General features: G+C 38.1%; 2 protein-coding genes across 2 annotated transcripts in view; one reads left to right on the forward strand and one right to left on the reverse strand.

The window, feature by feature from the left end:
• Positions 1–11,238, reverse strand: part of LOC140933545 (annexin A5-like) — a 330,251-nt gene that overhangs the window by 230,253 nt on the left and 88,760 nt on the right. The window lies entirely within an intron of this gene.
• On the forward strand, positions 1,059–8,517 carry LOC140933541 (high mobility group protein 20A-like). Its single transcript, XM_073383131.1, has 9 exons — positions 1,059–1,344; positions 2,797–2,822; positions 3,351–3,397; positions 3,641–3,838; positions 4,903–5,017; positions 5,698–5,726; positions 6,121–6,391; positions 6,902–7,256; positions 7,825–8,517. Exons 1-9 carry the CDS (start codon positions 1,298–1,300, stop codon positions 7,847–7,849), a joined length of 1,113 nt encoding a protein of 370 aa, XP_073239232.1. The 5' UTR covers positions 1,059–1,297; the 3' UTR covers positions 7,850–8,517.

Raw genomic sequence — 11,238 nt, forward strand, 5'->3', positions numbered from 1 at the left:
TCTTTGAGAAGGGTTGTTCACCAATGAATCACAGGACATTATCAAGCAATATCTACGCTTCAACTTAAATGAAAATCATGATGATGATGAAAGTGATTGTATCAATGCGAAGCTAATAAAATAAGATAAAATAAACAAAATAAAATGCTGATGACATAAATGATGATGATCAAGATGCTCACAGCAGCATTGATGGTGATGCTAAAGACAGGGATGAAAAGGATAGCCAAAACTATAATAATATTAACAACAATATTATTCGTTATTGCAATAAGACTCTATAGCATTTTTTTAAATGAAAAGTAGATGTTTGTTAAATACTTCACAGTTTATATCCATAATATTCCGTTGCTCTTTTTTTTTTACGAAAAAAAGAAATTTTGTTTTTCTTCTGTGGGTGAACCTCTACATGATCACGGGCATAAATTTGCATGACCCTCCCCCTTTTAACGGCCCATTTTTCATGACCCCTCCCTTTTCTGAGTCTCAAAAAGTTGTGACCCTCCCTCTGTTTCCACCCCCCCTCCCCCCCAGCTAATTTCTGACAAGTCCCTAAATAATTTGGGTCGGCCTTAATTCGAATTAGGTACAGCTCATGAAAAGTTCGGCGTCTGAACCGGCCCTAAAGTCTACACCAAAACGTAGTGCTCAATTTCCGATTGAAATTTCCGAAAAACAACCTTACCATTCACCATCCTTCCTTCCGGAATTTTCAAAATTTTCTGCTTAATAGTAATCACTTAATCTCAGTGTCAAAATCTTTTTCTGTCGAGAGTTCAAGGTGTCTATAAGTCTATAAGCCGCTACTAAGGCTTAATCTTTCCGAGAATGGTGTTAACTGTGTTAACTGCCGAGGTAACATGAATGAAAAAAAGAAAAAAGACACAGAAATAGAAACAGAGGATGCGAAAAGGAAACAGCTGTCGTTGGCCCGTATTGGTATTCAAAATGAAAAAGAAATCAACGGAAGTGGTAAAAGAAACAAAAGGGAATGAACTGAAAGGCAAATGGGAATCCCATTTGGTTTGAAGTCCATATATGGTATTCCTAGCCATAATAGGAGCCTTGCTTTCTTGTGCATGTTCCGGGAAGCGTGGTACCCGCGAGGTGTTGAGTAATTTTCTTCGATTTTCTGTTGTTTTCTTTCCTTTTAAATAGTTAAAAAAGCGTATAGGAATTCAAGAACTATAGTCGCAGCATAGCTCATTAGTCCTGAAGGTTGCGAGGGGCGAAAACGTCGAAAATTCTTCATCACAAACGTGGCGTGTTCAGCCAGGTCATTATTGAAGTCCGACAAATGGAAACCACAACGAGTGATCTAAGCGGCGAACCAAGCGAAGGAAGGTAAGCTGTTTAAGTTTATTTTCCAGATGTTGAGTAAATATATAAGAAGAGCCGACAGTGTAATTTCTGTCGTTGATACTGATTACATCGTCGGAAATTCACTCAATGAAGTTTTCAAATCAAGTTTATCGGATTACGTTCTTGGCTTACTGTATCGTACACGAATACCCGCGTAGACACGGTGAAATTTATAGACTCATTATTATTTCATGATTGGCTCATAATCTGACCGCACAAATCTTATGGAAGCTTTAAAATTACCAATTCCAAAGCGATGCATTGGATGTGATGCTGTAGCCCTTCGAAGGATATTTAATATTTCTTTAGTCTGTTGCAAGTCAATGAGCTTATATCGAGGTTACCGTCGATACTATTGTTAGCTGTTCGTGGTTTGATAAAAACGTGTATCGGAATTTGTTCCGCAGGCTCTTTGAAAGATTTTTTTATTTTTATTTCATTGTTTTTTTTGTTTTTGTTTTTTGGGGGCTGTGTGCTTATTGATATGTACTTATGTATATCTGTATATATTTATGTGTCCCTGACAAATCAAATATCTCCTTTTAGAAGTGAAAGATGTGCCTTTTTCTGGAGATCACTGCAAAAGTTATTTTTATTCTTGAGAGTAGGTGAAAAAATGGTCACAAAATGGGAGTTACCCTTTAACTACCACATTAATGATAATTATATTAAGACATTAGAAGTTACAAATTGCCAGTCAATGGGTCTGGAAAGAGACGGCTGGATGTGTGAGTAGCCTATCATGTCTGTCACTTAAATTCAAAATTTAATGGATGCGTCATTACGAAACATTGGAAATGGCAAATGTCATTAAATACCGAACACATTGTGTGCTTTGCCTCGTCGATGCTTTGGTATTTGCCATAAAAATCAGCAGAACACGTACTGATTGTATTTACATTGATCTTGCATTACCGATGGAATTGACAGTCATCTCTTTCAAGTCAGCTGTCAATAACCATTGCTGCAGACTGGAAAGTAATTCAGTTTTCAAAAGCATACCTCCCATCTGCCAGCTTCTCTTAGCTAATACTTTTCTTTGTAAATATTTTGGGTTTTTAGGCTTAAAATGCTCCAAAACATGACTGCACACCACATCAAACAACACCTTTGCATCTGCCGTTTGAAATCTGCTCCAGGAAAATATATCTATGCTGCCTGCTTGATTTGTGCAGGCAACGATCTGATTAGTGTTAATTGACAATAGCAAGCCCATGCGTCCAGCCATCTGTTCGGGGGAGCGTCAACATGGGCTCATTTCCCGAACAGCAGCTGGTAATTGAGAATAAAATTTAATAAAAGCTTCCATTTGAGTCAAAGCAGACAACCCCATTATAAAAGCAGGTGTGTCTCTCAGGTGATGCTTTTCTAGCTGATTCTTAACTTTGATGTACTAATGAGATGTGGAAAGCTAAAATTTACATTTCTTTACAGATCATCAGTTCAGGAAAAATCCTCAGGTAATAAAACATGACTCGTTAGCATTATAAATTGGGGGGTTAGTGTGTTAGTGGCACTGGAGAAGCCTAGAGGTGCCATCCTTCCCCGGTTAAAAGTGGGAAGGAAAATCCCCTTCCTGGTCCCCCCTACTTCTATGGAGGGTCCCCAATAGGGTTCTTCAATCACACTGTCATCCTGACCTAAAGTTTCTTGTAATCCCATAATCCCAATGGTTATTTTTGGCATTCTGCATTCCCTGCATGCGTAGTTTCAATCCCAAATCTTGCCACAGTTTTCGTTAAAATCCCAAATCTCGCCCTTTAAAAAAGGTAAATCCCGCATCCCCAAGAACATATTAGGGACCCTTTCTATGGTGATATGTTTGTTGAATGTTTTGCTTACATTTATTTTTCAAACTACCCACGGTAGACCATAGATCAAAAAATTTCGACAAAGACAGATTTCAGGAGGGTGCTCTGATACAACGTTTGAAGGTGTGAGCTTTACGTGTTTGGCTTAGTTTGATTAGTTTCTCTATTTCTTTGCAGCTGAGAACAGTCCGTCTGTCAGTCCTAATAAACCTGAGCAACGAAAGGTCGGTGGAAACTAAATGAGGAATGTTTGGGAAAGTGCTCAAGTACTTAATCCCCCCCTTTGCTAATCATTTCCTCTTCTCCTGGTCTTAATATTATTGTTCAAAAGGATGATAGCTCTATCCACTAGGTAAATAGCGAGAGGTTTGAGTTAGCAAGGTTCGAGTTATTGGGAGTCAACTGTAGATAACACAGTGTAGTCCACCAGCAATGAACATGATGTCTATTTTGTCTTTAATTTACAGCCTATATTTACCAAAGGAAAGAAACGGAAAAAGCCTGACAAGGACTTAAATGCACCTAAAGCTCCTCTCACAGGATATGTTAGGTTTCTAAATGAACACCGTGAAAAAGTGAGAGCTGAAAATCAAGATCTTCCATTTCATGAAGTTACTAAAATCCTTGGAAATATGTGGAGTCAACTGCCTTCTAATCAAAAACAGGTATTGTGTGGAGTGTTAAAACTTTTCTGTTGCACAAAGATCTTACAATGTAGGAGTAGTGGTAAGTTGTTAGTCTGCAACCAAGGTCTCCCTCCATTTGGAAATCATAAGAGTCAAAGATCACGTGCAAGTGTGCCACAAAAAAGTACAGTGGGTCAAGCAAGGAGAGCTTGATTACCATCAGCCTCTTGCAATTCCCAAATGGAGGACTAGGCTGATGTAGTTCTTCATTAATACTCTTGCGTAGGGAGAGAAAGTGTAGTCAAGCAAAGTGTCTTGTCTACAAGAGGGTTACCATGCAATATTACAGTCAAGTTTTAAAACACTGACTTCTAGGTCAGAAGACTATGCACAAGCTACAGCACCACAGCACCAGACTATCATGCCTCCATATGCATGGAGAGGGAGTGGGTGGGAGGGGGGTAACAAGGAGGTCCAAACCTCCCACCTGCCATACCTTGCATTCCTTGCTGTCCTGCCCCTTTCTCCTTGCCTTCCTCTCTTATGCCCCTTTTCAAGTGCAAAAGTGTTAATTAATTATAAATATGCATTGTTGGATAATTTCCTCTTGTTTCTCCTGCTTCCCAACCTATTAGAACTCCCACCTCCTGCCCTTTACTCTCCTCCCCGCCATCCTTCTCCTTTCCCCTATTCCTCTGGCTTCCCACCCTGTCTTCCTGCCTGTGCTCTCCCACATGCATCAAAGCATAGTTATTAAAGTGGAATGGTTATGAACCTGTTGGATCTCTTTGTTTAAAATGCTTTGTCAGCTTTTTTTAACTTGAGGGTGCACAATGTTCAAGAGCATTCCTATCATTTTGATCTTTTCCACCAGTAAAAATTTGGTATTAATTTATACAGGACACAATTTGTGAACAAAAAAGAAAGAATTGTGCACCATCAGGGAACTTCCAACATAAAATGCAACACCATTGCTTTCATAGCCAGTCTTCTCTACTATGATCAATGTCACCACTGATAAAACAATTACTTCACTAAGAAACTGAAGCTTGCTGTCTGCTCATTATGCATGCTCATACTTGGACCTTTTCAATTGAATTTAGAGTTACCTAGAAGAAGCAGAGAAGGACAAGGAAAGATACATGAAGGAGTTGGAACTTTATCAGCAGACTGATGCTTACAAGAATTTTGTTGCCAGACAGAAGGCTTTGAAAAAAGGTTAACATCTTGTAGTAATAGTCTTCCATCTTGTTTTGATCCAAGTCAGGAATAAGGAACAAACTTGTAGTAACGTTCCATTGTCAGATTCTGTAAAGTAAAAAAAAGAACCGTTCTAACCATAAAAGATTTGAAAATGATGTCTCAGATTAGTGAAAGCCTTGTGATGGTTCTTTATACACATATGTAGGAAAAGTCAAAATCAGTGCATGTTATTTTATTGAGTTTTAGTTTTGCTTGCCAGGGAGTTTGAACAATCTACAATCGGCGACAAAATTAGTTGAGGCACTTTGTCAGAAAAAAGCTTTTCTGACATTTTACTGAGTTAAAAAGGGGAAAGTAAAGCTTTTCCTCCCCCATACCTTCCATGCAATGTTGTGTAGCTGTTCAAGCTACCTGTGGAAAACAACAAACACCCCAACTTTGAATGGACGGGATGGGGAAGGGGTGTGGATTTTTTGTTCTCGAAGTGCAAAACATTTTTACTGTTTATCATGTGTGAATAAATCCTGCATTCTGCCACAATGAGTTCAGAATTTAAAGTTTGTGGGTACATAAAGTACTTTGTATATCGTGATACCTTGTAATAAATCTCTGAATCAAACTAGATATTAACCACGTACCAACTGCAAAGATTTGTACCTTGACATTAAATTCTTGTATGTTTGGTTTCTACATAGGTTCTGGTGATGGTGTCAATGGAACAGAGGTAAGAATGTCAGTGTTTTTGTAACACTCCAAAATTGTCCTATTGTCAAGTGGGTTGTCGTGAATTTGGCTAAAAGTTGGACTGGTTTAACATGCAGTTAGGTAGATATTAGAGAAAGTGACATAATTTAGAAGCTTCATGTCATGTTTAGGTCAAGTAAAAAAAAGTTTTGTTGAGGAAATCAATGTCATATCAGTCTCACTGGCTAAACTAAGGTTATTTAAATCATGAGTCTAAGGTTAGTGAAGTCAAGATTTTGTGAGTTGCAAGACCTCACTGTATTTACTTTGTATTAAAGAGTTTCTGTCCTCTTTGTGTGTGATTCTTTTGCATCTAACATTTGATGTGTTAGTTTATTCAGTCTTTAATCTGCCTGTTCTTTTTATTCTACCAGGGAGGAAATGATGACTTGTTCTGCAGTGCATGTAATTTATACTTCAACTCACCCCATAACAAACGCGAACACATGTCTGGGAAGAAGCACTTTGCAGTCATATCCTCACAGATGAACAGAGCAGAGAAACAACAAGGAGAAAAAACAACGAACGGAAAAGATATGCCGCAAGTGAAAAAAGTGGATGAATCTACAGAATCACAGTCACTACAGATTCCACTGGATGGTGATATTCCCATATTTACAGAGGAATTTCTAAATTACAACAAAGGTAATGGTAACATTTGAATTCCAGGCAACTCTCTGTAAAAAAAGAAAAGTTGGAAACTAATAGACGTAGTTATCTTCAAACCAAACTTAGAACTTTTCAGATTTAATTTCCTTTCTTTTCTTTTAAGCTTAGAATACATGGTTTTGTTATAACATTTTTGCTGTAAAACATTTTCATGATTTTGTACATGTTTGATTCCAGAAAAGTTCTATGAACTTCAGAGAAAATTATTCCTAACAAAGCCCTCTTGAGTGGGCTCCAGTGACTAGTGCTGTTTTACTCTTTGCTATACACCCTTCTTGGCAATACTTGTAGCTAATTAAATAGTTAGGTATGCATATTTTTTTCTAGCTAATGAGTTGATCAAAAGACGTAACTAGAAGTCTAACCTACCTCCTAGCCCCTCATTATTTTTGATCAAGCAAATCATGAAATGTGCAGCACCTTGTGGAATAGCGGGTATATCTTTCATCGAGTGATCTTAGTTCTGTTCTGTTTTTTTAATTTCAGCTCGTGAAAATGAACTGAGGAAGTTAAGAAAGGTTAACACAGAGTTTGAGGAACAGAATGCCATACTTAGTAAACACATAGAAAACATGAAGAAAGGCATTGATAAACTGGAAGGTGAAAGAAAGGAGCAACAAAGTGAAATTAGTGCTTTACAGAGACATCTTGCCAAGTTGCGACAAATAATCTCTCGTAGCTTTGCTGACGTTCAAATCCCAGGAGAAAAGGATCCCATAACACTGGAATCTGTTGATGCATTTGTAGGAAAGCTACAGCACTATATTCAGGAAAATAGCAAAGAGAATTTGGAATTAACAGCTAAGATAAAAGACGTCATTGCTTCTCTGGACTACCCTAAGTAAGTGAAAAGAAGGCTAAAATACTTTAATATATGTTCATTGTTGATTCTGATGGGGCAGTTTTAGGTAAGTATTTAGAATTCAATTTTTTTTACAGCCAATCCTCTTACAAAGCAAGCACTCAAAATGTTAAGACTAAGTGGTTGCTTATGTAAGTGGTCCCTTAGAAGAGTTGTACTACAGGGGGTCTGGCTCACATATTAATTTTAATTTAAAGAGACTGCTTACATGAGGTGGTCTTACATCAGGGTGTGACTGTAGCTTCCTTACCTGTGGGTGCAGATCTTCAAGGGAAGTGACAAAGATTTCGAGGAGGTCGAGATATTTTCAAGAACAATGTAGTGTAGACTTAGTCATAGGGAAAACAAGTAATGCTTCTTGGAAGAAGGTACCTAAAGGCAGTTAGGGGCTGTTATCCTTTTGGGGACAAATTCATTGGAATTTTTTTTTATTTGAATAACAAACTTCCCTGACATTGGAACATTCAGTTCTGATTAATTTCTGCATGCATTTCTGGGTTGCATTCAATGTTGTTTATGTCCTCACTCTGTTGTCATTGTGTTTTAGCTGCCTAAAGGACACAAACAGCTGATGATAATGCTGCAGTTTATACAACGCGCCACAAGTTTAACATGGGTTTTCTGCGGTTCCATGTCACTGTGTCACCAAGTATGGATGTTTCTTCTACAGCTAAACTAATAACTGGCATTCATTCAGCACTCCACTAATGTGATGCAGATAAGCATTAGCAAAACTTTACAAAAGACAAGGGCTGAAGTACTATTATTCATTGTTACAATCAGAAGTGCCATGAAGGTGACAGAGGTTTTTGTTTAAACAATTTTTCAGATCTGAATAAAATGTTCCTAATTGACAATCTTCTATCATTTGGCACTTGTTTTTCGTAGTTGTTGACTCATTTCAGTTTGAATTACTTATTTTCTGAAAATGCTAAAGGAAAAAAGGTTAACACTTTTGTAAAGATAAGTCACCACAGTTTGTTTTGTCTGTTTCGTTCGTGGCGCATGATATATACTTGTTACAAAAACCTTGGGATGTAGATATAATATCCTTTGAGCAAAATGGAAATAGTAGTTAAACGAGGAAGTTTTTTGTGTCATAGAAATATGGTCAAATAATTTGCAATAAATGTAAATATTGCTTAAGGGACTATTTCACAATTTTAACAGTTGAGTTATTTGTAAACCTTTGTAATTTATTGTGTCCCCTCACTTTTCATTAAAAAAAAATACAGAAGTTGCAGTTGTAGTCTCCCTCTTTATAATTGTGTTGTGAGATGCTTTGTCGAGAAGAGTGTGAACTCGTTTAAAAGCGTTGACTTGACGCATATTACATCTCATTTCTTTACCTTGTTTAACATCTGATCTATTACAGCCTGCAAGCAAGACGGGGTGGGGGGGTACACAATAAAGTTTTATTTGTGGAGGTTCCGCCCTAAGGTGCAACCCCTTACCTTTTTATATACCATTTTTGAGAGAAAAGGTACCCCTTTTGTATACCTTCACATTACTAGTTTAGAACTTTATGTCCCAGTGTTAAATAACTGCTCTAAATTTACTCTCTTTTAAATATGCATGAATAAATCGCGAAACCAGAACGTTTTCTCTACCTTGTCAGGTCATAATGAAATACATCTGTTAGCCCTTCTGGGCCTTTTTACAGACCGAATTGACAGATTTCCGTACCCTTTTATACATTTCCGCTAGTGAAATCTCTAACCCCTCACCGTATGAGACGGCGTAAGACTCTTACGCCACGCTTTACTGATTTTGAGAAAAAAATCCGACGGTTTTGCGGTCTACAATTATCACGAAATATTTCTACCCCTCCCCCTCTTTCGCCCGACCCCCTTCCGACCCCCGCCAGAGGATTTGTCAATGCGCTGTTAGAGTGAGGTGTGAGCCATGTGGGATTGCTCTCAAACACATATGACAGACAGATTTAACTGCACATGCGTGCGCTGCTCCATTTCAATATGGCTGCGGAATTCTCGAAACGTATGGTAAACGTTCGGTTGAAGTGTGGAGAACTTGGATAATACCCTCTTTGAATGCGATTATTTAGTTTTGATAAGAAGCAAAGCACTGTGAGAGATTGACATGAGCACTTCGAAAGCAGAAGACCGCGATGTGACTGAGAGAAAGCTTCTTGTAGATGACATCGAGCGAATTCGCCAAGTGCTGCACACTTCTGGTGCCGCTGCGAAGTTGTCTTCCGACGAGGAAGAGGAAGAAGAATCCGACGATGATGGCCAAGAAGGACGTCGAGAAGTTTTTCTAGGTTTGTGAATTATACCTTGTGTTGGTGTAGTGAAAGTCTGCTTAAACTTCTAAATTTCAGCTGAAGCGTTGCCTACTTTTCCTTACGGACATGACACTGTGCTTTTCACATGTTTGTCTAAAGACTAGTATCTCAAGATTATTTAAGGGATCGTTTCAATAGAAAGACTCGTATATAATTGTGAAATTCAGCTGAGATCCGATCCATGTATAAACACTTCAATCTCCCGTCCCGCCGCCCGGGCAACCCCCACCGCATTTGAATTTTTGATAAATTTTGTAAAATTGGTTTGCTAATTTCCCACTCCCCGGGCCAAAAAGTCTTTCAAATACCCCATCGTAGGTACATTTTAGGTTATCAAAAATATATATTAATAATTTAAAAAGAGCTATATCACTCTTTTAATTATAGATGTCACTGAAATGTAGCTTTCTAATGCTCTTGAAGCTGAGTCTGCGAACAGAGCAAAGCTTGTGCAACATACCCCTTTTCTTTTAAGCCAATCCGTCTTGAAGCTTTAAAATTATTTCCAAATTGCCATAAAGACCTCCACAATGATTTTTCACACCTTGAGCAAGCACTAAGACATACATATCACGAGAAATAAAAGTTAGGATTCAAATTCTCCAACCCCTTTATGTATGGGAATCAAATTCCCCATCCCAGGGAGTACACGCCTTTATTTGGCCTTGGTGGGTATGTGCCACTGAACAGGGTAGGGTTTTCAGGGTATGCAGTAATTTAGCATCTTGAACAGGGGTCTTTTTGGACTGAAAGCCTTCAAAAGAAAAGTGAACGTTGGCTATGAGCGGTCTACTTGTGTGATACCAACATTTTTTTCCAAAAAATCTACTTCTGTAAAGTTAGTTTTCATAAATAATTCTGCTTAATTCTGTATGTGAAACAAATGAATCAGGGTCATGAAAGTAGGCCACACACGCCTCCACGCCCTATGGGCTGCAGTCATAATAAATCAGACCAATAAAGAAATGTTAATACAAGAACATCACATCTTTCAATCAACAGGTAGCGCCTCTGTAAACTTGCAGCACCAAATAGATGCCCAACTGGCACTAGTAAGTTTTCTCTAGTCATTGTCTTTACAATACTCTCCAACTTGATTAGGAAGTGTGGTTTCAACTACTCAAAGGGGCATTGCTCTGTTATTAAATGAAAATGAAAAATAATGTCATGAGCGGAGCTCCTACACACTGTCATAAGTTTAGAAAGTGTTTCTCCATACAGTCAACCTTAATTTTGTATTACAAAGCTCCCTCCATATATAAGTTCTTTGAGAGGACCTTTGAAAATGTAGGCTCCAGGACTTATTTTCAAAATTTCACCATATATTATCTGGGAATCTTTTTCCAAAATGACTTTTAATCCTGGCCACTCCTCCTCCATTTTCCTTATACCAGCAATCTTATGGTTTTACTATCATAACTTTGATTTTTCCATTCCTTTTTCCATGAGCAGAATACTCAAGTTGCATTTCCTGGAACTGTATTAGAACCTGTATATGTTGGTCAGCAGTCGTCATTCAATGCAAGACAAGACAACAGTGTACCAGGAGTTTCTGATGTTCTGTCTCATCACCAACTAGCCAACAGTAATCTTTTTCCAGCTCAAAGAAGTGGTAACCTTTCCACAGATGATTATACCATTACTGAATTACAGCCA

Source organism: Porites lutea, chromosome 4 (genome assembly GCF_958299795.1).
Source record: "Porites lutea chromosome 4, jaPorLute2.1, whole genome shotgun sequence".
Classification (NCBI taxonomy): Eukaryota; Metazoa; Cnidaria; class Anthozoa; order Scleractinia; family Poritidae; genus Porites; species Porites lutea.